A 17749-nucleotide genomic window follows, 5' to 3' on the forward strand; every position below is an offset into this window, starting at 1 on the left:
TCAGTTTTGTGAGCGGGACAGCAGTGTCAATATCTTCAATCCACAACTGTTGTACAAGCACGCTCTAAGTCCGGTACATTCATACGTGTCCGAACTTTAGTGTGTGCCACTGTCATCTTTCTTCGGGCTCTGATGCATTCTCCGTATTTTCAGGGAAGCTGTCTTTGCCTACCTCATGGACTCTCATCTGTCACTCTTATAAAAGAACCGAACACATGGTCTCTGTTTTGGACATCAATTCTGAAGCATACGCCAAACAGAAGGCCTTGTTAGACTCACAATCATGGTATCATCACGCTCTTTCCCGAGAGGGCGCGGAAGCCAGAATCCGCCGAAATGGCGAGTTCTTAGTTCGAGAGTCGATGCACAAGCATGGCGAGTTTGTGCTGACCACAAAGTGGAACGGGCGCTTTTTTCACATGTTGATAACTAATTGTACTCCACCACTTGGTGTCGACCCCGCTACTTTGCACTTTACTCTGGGTGAGTATGTTAAACCATCAATTGTCGAACTTGTTCGCTTCCATTGGATCAACCAATTGCCAATGACTAGGCATTCTGAAGCTATTATTTGCCGTCCTGTACTCTATTCAGGTTTTATACCACATCTGAGTAAGTCCATGGGGCATCTCGTTTGATTTTAGTTTTAATTTTCGAAACTAGGTGTTGATTCGCGCCCGTTTCAGGCTGAGACAGAAGCGGTCTCCAAAGGTGTGTCTAAAGCTTCGGGGCGTCAACTAAGTGCGTCCGGACCGACGGGCTCAATGTTTAACCTCGAATTGGTTGGGTCCCAAAGTGAAGTCCCACGAAAGGGTGCAAGTGTAACAGACTTGCGTTGCCAGTCTTATATGGAACCAGAATGTTTTGACAATTGTCTTCTTAGTTCCAGCACCTTGAGCTCTTCCATGTCAGCCCGTATGGAGCGAAGCATACACAGTCCGTTGCCTTCATCTTTAAATGATGTAAGGGTAAGTTATGACTGTACCCCTACTTGGATTGTTTTTTTGTTGGACTTTTTAAGTACCCTGTTTTCATCTAATCATTTTACATTCTGACGTGAACTTAGCTTCATTTACACTTGTTTGTTGTCCGTCGCTCTTCGTAGCACACAGCTGTCGACTGTAAGATGCCAAATATTGCCGTACAATAAGTGGGAGAATACTTCACAGCCATAGGAAAAGCGTCGTTGCCAACCGTTTTAAAACAAAATGCCTCTCGGTAGTATCTAATAAATACTGCAGGACAGATTGGAATGCTGTGGTTTTCATCTTTTTTGCACACATTTTACGGCTACTAGGATGGGAATTCGGGACTAGCAACTCTATACTCCATGGTTTTTGCCTGCTTTTAAAATACTCCAACCGGTCAAAAGTCCCGGTACTGCTCCTATGAAGTGTGGCGTGCTACGAGACTTTCGTTAAAGAGCAGTGGTGAATAATACCTTCAGTCCAAGGTGAGAAACAGTGAACCCCAATCATCCTCTCCTCTGGGCTCATTGTTGACTGGCAATGCATTCATGACAACGTGCGGGTCAGGTTTTTAAGAATACACTAGTTGAATGTTAACGCGGGCATATACAGCCATCCCTCAAGTCCCACATCTTCCGCACAGCGGTAACTCCTAAGGTTACGCAACCTCCCCGGACTATTTCCAACTACTCATAACAGCATAGACTATGATGCGCATCCAGTCTCCACTGTCATTTGGACAAGTGGCACTTGGTATCTCGCTGTATGCCGATTCGTGTTTTGTCTAACGTTAAATATATACATGTATGTCATTCAATTTGATGTGCAACCACGTTAAGCAAGTATTGTTTGCCGATCCTCATCTCAGTGTTTACGCATTTAACCCTCTGAATAGTGGGATCTGTGTTAATTACTACGTTAACTCCTACCTTGTTTACACCCAACAGGTCCAAGGAGTCAGCAGTTCAGATCGTCCAAGTTTACCGTTTCAGAACTGGCTCCTAGCCATAGTTTTGGGAGTACTCTCAGTGTGGATTCAGTGTGGAAACTAGAAATCGAATGCAGTAGGTTTGCCTTGATGCATCGAATATGAAATCAGCTCCGTCCATCAACTGTTGCTACAATAACGGCGTGATGAGATATAAGAACCAATGGCTTACTTTCCAGGTCCGTTTGTATCACACAAGGAGGTATGGAACATATACATGTGAAGTGAGGTAACGCATATCAGTTGCATTGATATGCATCATAGATTGATTCGTTATAAAAAACAGTCAACGGTGCCTAGTTTGAAACGAATCGCAGCGTGTAGCATCCATCCCAACGAACTTTTTAGAGCCACACACCCGGTTACACAAATGGTTGCGAAACTTTCTACAATCAACATTGGCATTCATTGGTGGTCATATTCAAAGTCCGGGGATGTAGTGTTAACGTACAAAGAGACTTATTCGAATGAACGTTCTGATATCCAGTGTGTCTGAGAATTGGACGGAGAAAAGTGTAACCCTAATCCTCTTATAAAAGCTAGTTAGGTGTCTACCAAGTTATTCTAGGCCTTCAGGGCCAATTTGTTAAGTAAATCAGACACGAAGCCTCAGTAAATAAGCAAAAGAAATATAAATTGTATTCTTTCAGTCTGCCAACATCCAAAAAGGCCACACGTTCTCTGGTGCAGTAAACTCGTGAAATTTCAATGTTGTAAAAGTACAAGTCTTAACGCTCAAAGGTTTCTTGTAGGATACCGCAGTCAGATAGATTACCATATGGTGATGTCAAAGCGCATTTGGCAAGTAGGCATTATTGGTCAGTTTTTCAGTGCTCGTCATGCACCTATATCCTGTTGGACAAAAAACCAACGGCAAATTCTAGCATCATGAAGTAAGCTATGGGTTAAATGGTGCTACCCTATCGGGCCATAGGGCAAGCTGCCTGCCAGATTACAGATAGTCATCTGCTGCCAATTAAAGTTAGACCTGTTAAAACTGCTGCTGCCGCGCTACTTCACACCAACAACTCACATCTGTCGATAACTTTGTGTGGTCATTGATTGAAAATTCACTGTGGTGTCGCTGAGTCCCACCAGCCATCGTCTGCATTCGTATATTGACTTGTAAACACCTTAGGGTAATGGTATGCCCATTTTATAGTGATTGTCTCCATGGGACTTTGACTACACTTCTTTCGCAACGAGCTAATCTCGTCATAACAATGTGAAACTAGACGAATTATCTCTGTTCGACCGATTTCATAAAAAGTGTGATCAAGGCGGAACTGGTAGTGGGCTGTCTGCGGATTTTGAGCACGCGTACCATGCTATTTAGTGAAGGCCCTTTGTATAATGTCGCACTGCGGTAGATAGGTTCTTCTCTCTGAACTGTTCTTCACCATAGGTCGTAACTGTATGGTTGCAACGTGCTCCACGGGTTGGGAACCGGAAGCACATATAGATTGCACTCAGGTTGCAAATGTGTCGTACGCTAATCGCCAACTAATTAGTGTTTGTAGTCATTATTCTTTCGAAAATTCTGGATTTCCGCAAATGAGTCACAGTCAAATTTTTATCTCTCAACTGTGAATCATCATCGTCAGCGACAGCCGCATCAGTGTTAACATTGATGCTTCATTGTACCCCGATTGTGCTTATAGTGTCCTCTTTGTCTAATTTAAATGCATTTTTAGTTTGCTGGTGGAACTACGCCATCTACAGCTACATCTCCAACGGCAAGGAAAGTATCTGGAATTAGTCGCAAACAGATTCGCTATGTGGAAATGTCTGATGCACCAAACACACCTCTAACAAACCATTCTGTAGAGCGTAGCGAACCGCCATCAACCATGGTAAAGCTGACGTCGGAATCGGTAAAGCCAAATGGTTGTACGGACTATGACCTGACCCGTCCTTTTCCCGCTGAGCTGGCAGTCCTCATAGGCCAACCCGAACGTGCGTTGGACGATAAAGTGTGGAAACGTTTGAGCATATTTTTCTGCCATGAAGAATGGAACCAACAGTCATTTAAGCCATTCAACTACGCCGGGCATTTGGCGTTGGAGCTAATCCGACTGGTTACCGGCTCATTGAAGTTTTCGGAGTCGCAACTATCGGGAAGTTTGTTAAGGAGGATAGAGGATGTTCTCCTTACACGAACAGTTAGACAGGATCTCTTGATAAGGTACGCCTCATTTCATTGGTGAAGTTCAAACACCGACAAAATGTTACGTTTTTACCTTTGCTGCCTACTGTCCGGAGTGATAGATAAAAGATCCAAAGGAACGCAACAATCTCCAGTTTTTGGAAAGGCGTATCAGATCATCCTTTATGTGTTAGGCACTTATTAGGCACCGCATTTCGACTGCACAAAGAACTTTTAGATACCTTCGCCGTGTGTTTATTACTGCCAGTGAGTTTACTAGTGGTTTTTGGGACAACGACTAGCTTCAAAACCTGTTTGCTGCGGGGATGGTGTCCTTCAATCTTTCCTTTTGTTTCGATACCATTAAGACAAGACGTTTTCTTAAACTTTAGGGAAACCAGCTTAGCCTCCCCTCCAAACTGTTAGTGAACCACGCACGTTGTGAAACTTGTTCTGATCTTGTGCATGTAGCTTCAGTCCATTGGTTCTGCCTATTTTATGGATCAATTCCAGTTACCCAGGTCCAAAGCATGACTCGCGATCGTGTAGCATTGAACCTGTAGCATTTGAACCAAGGACCAATAACTCATCTTACAGTCAGCGTCTTTTCTGAAACGTATGATTCACTTATTTGTTTCTTTGAGAAGTAATCTCACTGCCCGTGGGGATGTGTCGGATAGTTCGTTGGACATCACAAAGTGACCAATCAATGAGGACCTCTGAAGAACGCCACATAAGTAGTGTATTTACTTAATGGTAAACATTCAAATAGCTTTCTGCTTCTCAGTCTCTACGCGTGGTCGCATAGTGGCCCTTGTCTGAACTCAATATTATCTCTAATTTTTCTTTTGTAGAGATCGTTTTCTCTATTTGTTTGTGATAGCCACGGTTCTGTTCTCGTCGGGTCCAACTCAGCGCCTGGGCGCACTCAAATTTTGGTTAGAGGTCGTACAATGTTCCAACACAATTTTTCGTGATCGGCATGACTTGAATGCTGTTCTTGGTGCTTTGTTCTCTCCTCAGGTAGGCATTCAGTCGGATTGTTAATTCATCTTTGCAGTCACTCGCTTCTCTAAAATACATCCAATTTTATACTGCTGGTGTAGTCTGCATCTATCACGAACATTGTTCATAATCCATGAGAAGTTGGCCCCCTCAGTTCATGTCACACTTCGTTATTATCTGTGTTTAATTATCGTTTACCAGTATGGTCCTGGAAGTACTCACTGTCATCGGTTAGTTTTCGTGATATCCGCAAAAAGCAGGGTAATGGGGATAAAACTTAGGTACCTTCTCTTGACGTCATCTTCGAGGCGTACAGCACAAATCACTACGACTTTCTGAGTTAGTTGCCCATGTTGTATCGCTATCTTACTCTACTCCTGGGGCATTCCCTTTTCGGCACTACAGTTATTATGCAAAGAGGCGTCTATACCGACAATTGACTGGAATTTTGCGAGAGGCAACAGCATACTGCCAGCCTGTAGACGTGCATATTGTTTATCCGACGTTCGGCTTCTGACACAAGGGCATGGATCAACTGTCACTCGGATATAAGTGGCCCAAGCCATTGCTACCTGTTAACTGCCGTTTGCCGATACTCCTGTTTGCCTGCATGACACATGTTTGCTCACCTCTTCCCTTCGGCAGTCGGAGAAAGTCCCAGGGACAGTGTCATCTCTCGTTGAGTCGGTCTATTCGCTGCAGTCCAATCTATACTTGTCGGTCGACTCTGCAGCTTGTTGGAGACAATGCTCCGTATATTGTTGGCGCACGCAGCACATGGCCTAACCAACGCAGCTTCTGATGCTGGACAAATTCCTCAGCGGAATTTCCCGTTGTACAAGCGAATACTCGCTTTCCTTGTTGTAGATTCGCCGACACCAACCCACACGAACTAAGGTTCTGAGACAACAGTCGTCAAGCGCCTGAAGATCTCTCACTTTTGTTGCCAAGTCTCAGCCACACAAATCAACCTGCACTGTAGCCGGTTACACACGTTTCTTGAGATCCATGGATATACCGCTTTTACGCCATAGGTGTACCAAATCAGTAAACGCGACCCGACCCTTACACATTCGTGCATTGACCTCATCTATCACGATTCTGGTAAATTCGTCTAACATCCGGATCTGTCACAAGCGATTTGTCCGAACCTTACGCGGTCCTGGAAAACGAAGCGAGAAACGAATCCAGATGTGCGCTTGTTCGGAATCCACAAATTGATTCATAAACGACCGGTAGTTATTTGTTGATCGGCACTATCGGTAACTGATAGCAATGTGATCGATTTGAGTTTGTAGCCGGCACGCTACTGAAGGACATCATGTAGCCAGACAACTTTGGCTATTTCGACATGCAATCAACACGTAGCTGATGCACTCGTTCACCATTGTCCGTACGTACCGAGTTCAATCCCTGTCGAACATCTAACTGATTCTCAGACGCCTGTCCGCCTGTGTTCTCATCTCCGGCATCCGCAATCATATCTGAGCTTTTAGTCCGCCACATCATCTTTGATGGGGTCAGAGCTACAGTCAGTTGGGGCGTAAGCAGACACGACATCGGACAGTGATCAGTTCCCCGCTTGTGTTGCAAAACGAACCTCAGAGAGACGACTATAAACAGGTTTAAGTTGAGCAAGGATCATTCCACTCGGTGGCTTATGACGATACCACCCCATGCACACCTCTGGATCGCCAGAAGTGAGCAGCCGGAAACAAGTAGAGTGATGGGGCCGTGAGCTCAACCACTGTGCCCGCATCCTGAATTCTTGTTTCTGATATACAGCACATCGATTCCAAACGAGCCCAGTGTGAGAGCAAAAGCAGCTTGTTGACCTGATTATTTCAGAGTACGGACATTGAAGGCGGCCAGATAGACTTGGCGTCGAGGCTTGAAAGTTGATTCTGAGATGCCTGTGGATGTCGGCGCCGGGTGGCGCGCTGATGTTGCTTGCAAAACCGATACAGGACAAACAGAGTCATCAATCCCAAGTGCTGCGCCTATAAGGATAGAGTTATTAATGGGGTGGGGAGAGGGGGGGGAAGAAGTGCGTGAAAGAGAAAGAAGGGAGGCGTTAGCAGTAGCATATTTCCGCTTACCCGCCCCACTGTTCGCAGCGAGTAAGGCGACCCGGCTGATGGCACCACGCGACGGTTGATATGACGTGAGTTTATTTGTATTTGCGCAATTCGTGGTTCTTCGTGGGCTGGCAAACCCCCAGGGCATCCACACTTGGACGGTGAATAATCGTTCAGCCGTAGTACCATTTCCGTGCTTGGCTGCCATGCCACGCGAAGGAAGCACGAAGGCTTTGTTATTGCCCTGTTGCCCAAGCCTAACAGGAGAAGTCGAGATGCAGACCTCGGGTGCGAACGGCGGAACTTCCCATCTGTGAATTCGCGCTACATCCACTGAGCCATGTCGCCCTAGAGGACGATTAGGATCTTCAACCAAAGCCTTTGGCTCAAAAGCCTAAGTACAAGACGGTGTCTGACGCGGAATACAAATACATTACGGTTTTTAGCGAACAAGTCACATATGTTCCAATCCCTAACCTGGAGGACCAGGAGACTGCTCGGCAGACCTCTAACCATTGACGAACTTGGTATGAGATACTCTATGAATGTTGGTGGACACCCCCAGTATAGATCAATGGGTCGCGGAAGTACGCCAACGGTCACAGCACGGCAAAGTTCAGTCTTTTCGTGACGAATATTTTTACTATACTTTCTAACCTTAAAGTTCAAGTTAACTCTAGTACATATGTCTGATTATTTTTAGAATAATCATTGTCAGCTGTAATAACCGCGTACTCGTTGTACAGTGATTGTAGCTGCCGCAGTTTCCAAACCGAAGGCTGCCATCATATCCGTATTTATGGAATCGGCTATACTACCTTCCGCCAAAGAAAGACAGCGTAGGGAAGGTCTGTCGTGAAGACCGTTCACCCATCTGTTGACCGTGGCCGTCAGAGATACATCCAATAGGGTAGAAATACGATTAAAATCCACCAAGAGGCCGATGCAGCTTCAAACACTATCTCCGTGCACAGTAACATTAGGAGTGAGACATCTACGGCTTTACTCCTGAGTTCTCGAGCTAGGCCGTCCCCCCTCCTCAATCGGATAGGACTGTTACGTTGTTTACCCCGGGCAAGAAACCTCACAATCCGTTGTCTTTTGGGTCAGACTTAAAGGCCCAAGGTTGTTTTAATCAAACAAGCCCTATTCCCCAGCCGGGAAGCATCATTCGCCCTTGAAGCTCTTCGTTCAGTGGCTCTTTTCGCACCATCTCTCCACCCTCCAACTAGTATCCATCTACCAGTCGATTTAACCATTGTTCCGTGCCCAGACTACCATCCAGTAAAACGACTCAAAATAATCCGTTAATAAACTTGAAAGACCTTATCAATAATGGTACTTCCATTGTCCGTACTCTGCCAATTTGCACAACGACAATCTTTCGCGGAAATTTCCTCCCTCTGCCAAAGCATTTTGTGTTACAGTAACACGAGACCAGACCGTACTCTGCCAATTTGCACAACGACAATCTTTCGCGGAAATTTCCTCCCTCTGCCAAAGCATTTTGTGTTACAGAAACACGCATACAAGACCCCATTTCGGTCATGCACCTCAAACTGATTAGGACTGTATTGATATCTCTTCCACTGGGTCCGATTGTAACTGCTGTTGTCCAGACTGAAATAGTGAGCAAGTCGATCTAGTGCGTTTTGAAGTTGATCTAATGCCTACGGCGCTACGTGGATGATACTTTGGCGGCAAGGAAAATGCTGTAGGACTGACTCGGTTATTTCCTGAGGTTATGAACCTTCGCTGTAGTGGGGTGTCATACTAGAGTAGCTTCATTAGTAGGACGGATGGGTGTGTTGAATGCAGTCTGCGGAAGACCTATATGGTTAGATCAGTATGGGCACTTCCTCGTCTCATCTCTCCGTCCGACGAATGGAACGTGATTTTTCCCGGGAGCATGTTGGATACCTTCCTTCGGGTAGCATGGCAGCTAGGTGCCGGGTGTTACAGTTAAACGATATATCGTTCGATATCATATTAGGTTTGTCACTCAACGGTCAGCACTAGCCACAAAGACCTCAGAAAAAAACACAATCCTTCATATTTCATTTAGAAACATGCTAAAGAGGTAAACTCAATCAATTTGACAGTGTCGAAATGGTTGATACACAACACAATGGTGGATACACAACGCGGCAGAATTACGCGTTCTCAGCAGCTAGATCAAGAAATTTCAGATGGAAGAAATCAAGGGACTAGGCCACATTGTGCATAAAACTTACATGTGACTGCGGAGCGCGTTAGTTTGCACAACTGACGGATGTCACGCCACGTGATTGAGGGAACACATCCCTTTGGATCTGCAGTTATCCGTCTGAATATACCGGGCCGACTTGAGACCGAAGGCTACCACTATCTTTTACATCTTTACATCTTGCTACATACCATCAAGTTGCCTTCTCTTGTAATGTAATTAATTAGACAGTTTTCTCTGCTCAAAACTCACAAGGTACCGTGGGCTATGTTCTGCGATAGACCATGTTTCTCGTTTGACGGACCTATATCCATACGATTAGTTCCTATTTGTAGGCATTTCGTTTTCCCATAACTGGCGAGATGGTATGAAATTCGTACATCTAGCAACCTTGTGCTCTTAACTGCCGTTCAACCTGAAGGTCGAGATACTTCTGGGCTGCATAAGCCCAGAAAGATCAGGGGTTGGTTCGAACTATAGGTCACAATTTTGCATGAGTCTGTTGGATATCTTGATTCATTTATAGCGTAGTGTTTGACAGTTATCCCGTAGCCCGGAATGATACGAACATTCCGGTCGGCCAACTACTATCTAACTACCATAAAGCCCTGACAACAAAACATGTTCGGCTGTGCGGGAAACGGCTGAACTTGATGCAGCTGTGTCTCCGGAGATACCGGCCGGAGGGTCCGATCAGAGGTGACCTCTTCTAACGGGCTTTAGAGACAACGCATTCAGCCAGGCCGGAAAATAGTCTCTCCTATCCCAAGTTTCCTCACTGTATACGGAAATAAAGCCAAATCACTTAAAATTTCTCCTGTCCAACTGTCTATGGATTCTTATTGTTAGTGGCGGTCGTCTTTTATTTTGATTTCGTTCTGCTTCTACGTTTTGACAGCTGCGTGAACTTAAATCCATGTGGGAAGACTTATCACTGGAGCATTCAACTAACTTCAACAGCAAGGTCATGGAGGAGTTGCACTCGCAATACACGAGTACTGGGGGCACGCACAACTCTGCTGCGGACACGGTATCAACAATGGTGCTTGAAGTGGACTTCAGCACACAACTTCCCAATCTTATCCCACTGTTTCTGCATGACAGACCCGTCTCTATGCCTTTCCAGCCAGAGGTTTCCGGCCAAAGCATAGTGGATGATCCATGGATTCGTGAGCTCGAGTCTGCTTGGAAAGAAAAGGTAACCGTTTTCCGTTTAGTACGCTTCAGGTTCACCACCGTCTCGTCTTTCTGAGTAGCGTACTCAGGATAGTTGGTGGGGAACAAGGACTGCACTCGACAAAGCCGGTCAAATCTCCGATTGAACCAAATGGTCCACTCTGACCCCTATGGAATTCTGTCTAGCGCTACTACCAACTACTCAATGAAGTGTCAATGCACCGAAATGGTGGTAACCCGGGTGTGATGAACATGTTCATCAGGCGATCGCCATGCTATGAAGCAAATGTAGGAAACACCGATCGATATCATATTATGTCCTCGTGGTAGGAAAAGCCAGACAGTTTTTGTACGCAATGGAGTATTTTGATTTCCCTAGAGTGAAGGCTGGAAAAATGGAACAAGTCTGCACATCGTGACTTAGACGTACTGACTAAGCTTTATTGTGGTCGCCAGACTCGTCAAGTGGGTCAACCCGAGCGATAACCTGTGCAACCGAGCTAAACTAAAAAGAGCCATAAACAAGATAAACCACCAGAATATATTCTGATGTACAATGAATGGACCACACCAAGAGATTGATCAACAAAAGATCTCTGGGCGTTTGGTGTTTGAAACCCGCTAACAAGCAATCCCAATTATGTTCGCTCGAGGAGAGCTGGTTTTTTTGACGGGATACTGTATCAGCAGTGGTTGCACTGTTAGCCGTTTCACGTGACGGATAACCGGCCGAAGAACAGGGGGACGTCTATTTTTGTATTCCCTCTTAAGAAGTACGTGGGTATTTCGTAAGGGCGTTTGGTGTTTGAAACCCGCTAACAAGCAATCCCAATTATGTTCGCTCGAGGAGAGCTGGTTTTTTTGACGGGATACTGTATCAGCAGTGGTTGCACTGTTAGCCGTTTCACGTGACGGATAACCGGCCGAAGAACAGGGGGACGTCTATTTTTGTATTCCCTCTTAAGAAGTACGTGGGGTATTTCGTAAGTCGCTTAGCTGTGACGTTGTTTCGGTACTGAACCACCATGCATCTCAGAGGGCTGAGAAACTGCCAGGCAGCCAAAGCCCTTGATAACGACAATGGAAGAGCCATGGTTGGGTTCAAACCGCGGACATTCGGTCAGTAGTTACGCAGAACTGTCTCGAGCTCGGTTTCTGATACCATAAAATATAGAAAATGTAAAACACAAGCATAAGCATCCTCCACTACCAGCGTTTATCGAATGCATTATGCACAACCTATCGAGAACCAGTACTCAGATCGGTTCAACGATTCTACTTATATTATATGTCCCATTGCTGGAACGTTGTTGCAACGGGTCCGTTCGAATGAAGATTATCTCGTCATTGAGCTAACTCGATGCATGCACGTCATGTGCATGTGGATATCCTGATTCCAATAACAAACATTCTGAACTTCGATTACCAAAACAATGTCAAACTGCCTCAATCAGCTACCTATCCGTTGGACTACCAGAAATTTAAGGGGTTTGCATACTCCAGAGAGATTACAATGGCGACGGTTCCACCCGGTAAGAAAACAAGAAAAGTGCTGTTTAAACCGTAGATTGTGACAATGAAAATAAGCTGTACGCGTATGTCCGTTCTCTCATTCGTTTGTAGGATCCCGTCCTAGCAGCCTTGGTACGCAGCGAAACCATACTGAAGTTACTGATGGGACCGATCAAGCTGGAACGTGGACCTGTGTTAGATGCGCTGTACAACAAAGTGGATTACGTACTCATGGAGATGAGCAAAGTGATCCAATCGACTTGACTCCGTCCGATACGAACTCCAAACTATACATATCATCCCGACAACTTGCCTTCATTGTCCTTTTGTGACTTGACAATCTTCATGAAAAATTTGACAATACAAGTTCTTTTGTGATAGCGAAATATTGCATCAACTTTTAAGATACAAACAGTCGAAAAGGAAGTGTAATTTCCAGAGAAAAGTCATATCGCTGAAAGCACTGATTAGCGGGAGGCATGGGGGAATACATCAGCGAGAACATTCGAGCAATTGATTTAGTCCCTCAATGACTTCTTGCACTGCTTGGTATTGAAGGCAATTCAGTGGTTTGACCAACTTCGGTATGGCTTGTTGAGCGATGAATTCGAGGTTCATGAGAACGAACGGCTTCTGGAAATAAAGAGTACCGGAAGGCGTAAAATGCTATAGAAAAAGAAAACCAACAACAAACTTATTCGACTAACCTCAACAACTCTCTGGTCGTCAATTCTGTATTCATAGTTGAGAGACTATATATATTCAGTTTAGGGTCAGGCAGGTTTCCGAATTACTGTAGTATATTATCGACTTGCAAGAATGCTCCCTGAGATCGAGCGCCGCAGTTCAATCAACGACAGTGCTTCGGTAGATACTCGTCTGTTCGAGAAACAGACCTTTTTAATTCGTTTTCAGTAATGCCATTGTAAACCGTCCTCTTGAACGACAGCACAATTGGCTAGAGCGGAATATTTGATAAGGTCTAAGGTAGTCCCCTGAACGAGGCACGTTGTTTTTGTTGCTAAGGGTGTTTATGAGATAATAAGCTTATCTTTCTGGAAGGATTTACCGTTTTCGCAGATGGAAGCATTCCTGTTTAATAGATTTCTCACGAGTTTAACCCGGGGTTCAAACATGTTTTTGTCCACCTAGATTGAATAGTGCAGGCATACTGTTGTCGAAAGGCAGAAATCTCTGTCGGTAAGTTATCCAATAAAATATGCTTCTGGAGGACAGTTTTCTTAATAATTTTGTGATCCCAGGGCCACACCGTCACCTTGTTGAGAATGGCATCGGATGCGTACATAAATTACTCAAAAAGCTTCTTTAGATCCACGGTCGTTTGATGTTAAGTGTAGTCCTACTTAATAACTCACAGCTAGCAGGTCTGTGTAGTACAGTTAGCTCTGTCGAATGAATTAGAGTAGTCCACATCCACCCAGAACCTGTTGTTGTCCATAGTCTCCATGCAAACGTGAGCTTTGTAAGACACCACTAAGAATCAAGGCCATGCTGTTGTGGAGGGGATGAAAAGATAACCACTCCCCAATTACCTCGTCGGCGATTGACAGCATTACATTCTAGTCGACAGTTGGATGTATTCGGATGACCTTCACGTAAGTGGATGTGACCATGCACCCTTGAAACACAATTGGCAGTTCGCCTCAAAACGGTATCCGGAATCACACCACTAACGACCAGCCACCGTTTGTTGCAAATTCAATGTACTCAAACTCTAACTACTGTTTAAAGAGTCCTGCGTTTTCATTCACCAAACCTTGTAGGCCTTTGTTAACAGCTTGATAAAACCGTCGTGGAGAGCATGTCAGTATACTTTCGCCTCCCCGGTCATCATTGAAAGAATCCCTTATTCCACTGCAACAACACGGGTAGAAGACCTGCCTCGAGACATGAAACATGGATTATGTATAAAAGGAGACAATAAGGCGAACAAACAAGTTTATCCATTGGCGTGCACACTTGTGACCATTAGACGTACAAACAATTAGGTCAGAATAGGTAGATACGCCACGGTATAAGGAAAACAGACCATTTAATTTGAAATGGTAGTGGGGTTTGAAGATTTAGCATTTCCTAGACGTTTGTTCCCAATCTGCTAGTCTTGTTATTTTGTATGCTTGTCAGTTAGTATGGACTGGTTATTGCAACCACAAAGCCTGGACATACTTTCGAATGCAGATTGCGGAACTCAACGAACGTACGCCTATGGCTTCTGAAATGGCCAATAAGTGTCGTCTGTATCCTTCAAATTGGTGCTGTGCAAGTATGAATGCCGTTTGAGTATCAGCACTGTCCTTGGGATGCGCCAAGGTGGAGCTGATTTAGTTCCTAATGAATCTGGACATTATTCGTGGATTCTTTTCGGCCGTTGCCTCTACGTCCTACAAGGATATTCCCATCCACAAGAGCAGGAAAAAGTGCACAAGACCACTGAGCTGGCGTACAGGAACAATTTCTTTTGAACGTTTGAACGAATATGCACCATCTGGGTGGAATAGCTGGGTTGTAAGTTTGCGTCATTAATCCGGCTAGTAGACGGACCAAGATTTCGACCGACCGATTGCCGTTGGATAGTAGCTCGACCCTGGAACTCTCACCAACGGCAGTGACTGGTCCGCGGTGTCGTTCTAGTATACAGCAGCCCATCAGGGAGGCGAACACGGGAAAACCTGGGACTGTTTGTATCGAAGGGGAATTCAATTTTTGGTTACAGACAGCCTGATCATCCACTTAACGTTCGCGAATAGACACCCGATACATAGAATGAGCCATTTGTCTGAAGTGTCAAAAATGGTCAGTCATCTGTCTCCTTTCTCAATCAACCTTTCTGGGCACCTTGTACGTCCGAGAGCATGTCCCTGGGTGAATGTGCTGCAAATTTCCGAATCACAGAAGTGCGATGCATTGTTGCACTCAATTTTATGGATGGTTTTCGCCCGCATTTTGTCCGTCATCTTCGACTTCCTCTGACAGTTCCACGGAATTTAAATGGTCACTTAGCATGACATGTACCATGCGACTACGTATCCCGTAAGCGCTGGACCTACCAGATGTGCCTCTACTATTGCTTGCATGGATGAGTCTTGTTGTTGAAAGTTCGAAGCATCAAGAACTTATTTCTAAAAGTTTTTTTATTGCTTCGGGCTTTCTTATAAGCAACTGAATCGCTTTCTGAAGTCCCGTCCGGTCGTAAATAGTAAGTGTTAACGTCCCGCTTCAAACGAACAGTACAATTACACGCGAGTATACAATTATAAGTGGGCTGTTTGTCGTTGCACTCTGAGTGCCCTAATTGGAAATCTCCAATAGATTGCAGCGAGTCGGGGTTGGCTGACCTCTGATGGGGGAGATGGCTCAGTGGTCAGGTCTGTGGTTCGAACTTGCCTTTTGCATCTCGACTCTTCCTGTCTAGGCTTGGGCAAACTGGTAGTATCCAAGCCCTCGTGCTTCTTTCGGGTGGCATGGCAGTTAAGCACTGAAAGGGTGTCACAGCTGAGCGAATATTTTATTATTTTGGGTGACCTCTGTTTGTGGTCCGCACGCAAGTTCGAGGCTGACGGGAAACGCTGGGCCTGAAAGAGGGAGTGCTCTTTCCTGGAAACTACTATTTTTGCTTATATTCGCACGTGGATCCTGAGCTCATGAAGAACTGTTAGTGGTTCAGGCTTTGATTCGCATATTTTCTCTACCTGCTGGGCAAACCCTGACTTCACTGAAATGGAGAATAAGCGGTGAACGTGCACTCACCCTGGTTCCCAACTCGGCATCCTGTAGCACAGCTTCGTAGTTTTCGAGTTCTGCACGTATAATATTGGCGATACATTGACTGAATGGAGCAATCAGCTCATCGGTGTGTAAACGAATCGCGCTCCGAACGAAGTAGTACAACGAACGGACAAACTGGCATGTTCCGATGGTCAAAGGCAAACCTAAGAATACGAAGGGGAAAGAGAATAACGTTAACGGGAAGAAAATCGATGAAAAATAATGGAAAATCAGCGGGTTGCATGCGAACGATACTCACTCGTCCCCGTGGAATTTCGATTGAGAAGACCAAGATCATACAATTCCTTCGTATATTGTTCCTGATCAGATATTGATTTGTTGGTGATTGGCTCCCAGTTTTCTTGCTGGAAAATGGCAAGCCAAATTAAAGATTTTGGTATCGGATACTAGCTTGAACATTCTTGTCTAATTGGACAGTTGAGCCAGAAAAAACCTAGGTACGAGATGGATTTTCGCAGTGTGACACCAGGTCAATCCAAAGTGTTTTTTGAATACTAAGGCCCAAATATTCTGAGTTCCAGGCCCAGCCAGGCAACGACAGGCGGAGCCAACCACTGGAGAGTAACTTGTAACGCTATCCAAGTTGGATAAAAAAAGGCCAGTTGTCTACCAGTAAATATAGCATAACGAAAAAAAGAAACGCGCGGAGCTACTGTCGTAACGAAGCGAGGCGCAGCATCGGACCAGGTAGATAAACCGCAATCACAAAATTCAGGAGTGGCGGTATTTCCGCTTTGTGACGGGGGGCTTCACTTTGGATTATTCTTCAATGGGATTGATTGTATCGGCCGGTATTTCGCTGCAGCGACCCAATACGTGAACAGGAATTGGCCAAGAAGCTAACGTTCTGTCAAAGCGGTCACATATTAATGTAGCTTCGGTGGGCTAAGCTACAAGGAGCACAACAGGACCAAGTTAATAGGTCTGAAGGTCTAGAATAAATTCCGATATCCACGACTCTACAGTGGACCTCAGGTAAATGTGCAAAGGCGTAACTACGGACGTTACTCTTATCAGGTTCCAAAACGCACCAGAACGAATGTACCTAAATTAAGTAATATGGGATGTTTTTTAAACTGACTGATTCTGATACAGCTAATTGCCGTCATACCTTGAACCAATACTTGAAATATCCATAGGTTTCAAATAACTAACTGCACCTCAGGTCCGGAATTCCACACCAAACAACACATTCATAGCCAGTGGGTATGCAAAAAAGTAAATAAAGAGCAACACTGCTTAGCGTTGTTTCCAACTCACTTTGGCACGATGCTTGACGGCATCACGCAACACATGGGCTTGAGCTTCCGCAGCCAGTCTCCAAGTCCGAGACAGATTTGCTTGAAGTAATGAACGAATATCTACGCCAACCAGCTCGGTGACCTGTGAGGGAGAGTAGTCGACCAAACCAAGGGTAAATAATACAAAACTATGTGAATGTAAGTTGCCTTTGGTGCGTCCATCTGATGGGACTCCAATTTGTGAATACAGTTTACACATGGGCGTTTTGCACGTTACTCTCCTAGAATGTGCAGTCCGGTAGAACGGAAACTTTGTACGTCACAGTGGGGAGATACACACGGATCACATCTAGCGGTGAAGCATCAATGTCAACACTGATGTTGCTTCTCATGATGATGATCATAATGATGACATCTAGCATTTCGCGCCATTCGGGTGGTTGTGCACAACCACCAATCCTAATAACGCACTGATGATCTCACCTCAATTAGTGATGAAACGTTTGCAATCGAATGCCCTAGCTCAGCGAAAACAGTAAGGACTTGCAACAACAAGCAAAGATTGCCACCATGAAAAATCATTCCCTAGCGGTATTCTCCGGATTTCTTCTGATCCTACCAC

General features: G+C 45.0%; 2 protein-coding genes across 2 annotated transcripts in view; one reads left to right on the forward strand and one right to left on the reverse strand.

Moving 5' to 3' along the window:
- Positions 1 to 12867, forward strand: T265_08822 (hypothetical protein; the record flags this gene model as incomplete). Its single annotated transcript, XM_009174734.1, has 6 exons — positions 1 to 612; positions 664 to 968; positions 3651 to 4141; positions 4957 to 5125; positions 10290 to 10589; positions 12191 to 12867. 6 exons carry the CDS (start codon positions 216 to 218, stop codon positions 12341 to 12343), a joined length of 1815 nt encoding a protein of 604 aa, XP_009172998.1.
- The window catches only part of T265_08823 (hypothetical protein), a gene marked incomplete at both ends in the record, with an annotated part of 19501 nt that continues 13688 nt past the window's right edge, over positions 11937 to 17749 (reverse strand). The window contains 4 exons of the mRNA XM_009174735.1: positions 11937 to 12712; positions 15848 to 16029; positions 16125 to 16230; positions 17147 to 17269. Coding sequence (XP_009172999.1) covers positions 12572 to 12712; positions 15848 to 16029; positions 16125 to 16230; positions 17147 to 17269 — 552 coding nt within the window. The remainder of the gene's footprint in view (positions 12713 to 15847; positions 16030 to 16124; positions 16231 to 17146; positions 17270 to 17749) is intronic.

Source organism: Opisthorchis viverrini (assembly GCF_000715545.1).
Source record: "Opisthorchis viverrini unplaced genomic scaffold opera_v5_236, whole genome shotgun sequence".
In the NCBI taxonomy this organism is placed as follows: Eukaryota; Metazoa; Platyhelminthes; class Trematoda; order Opisthorchiida; family Opisthorchiidae; genus Opisthorchis; species Opisthorchis viverrini.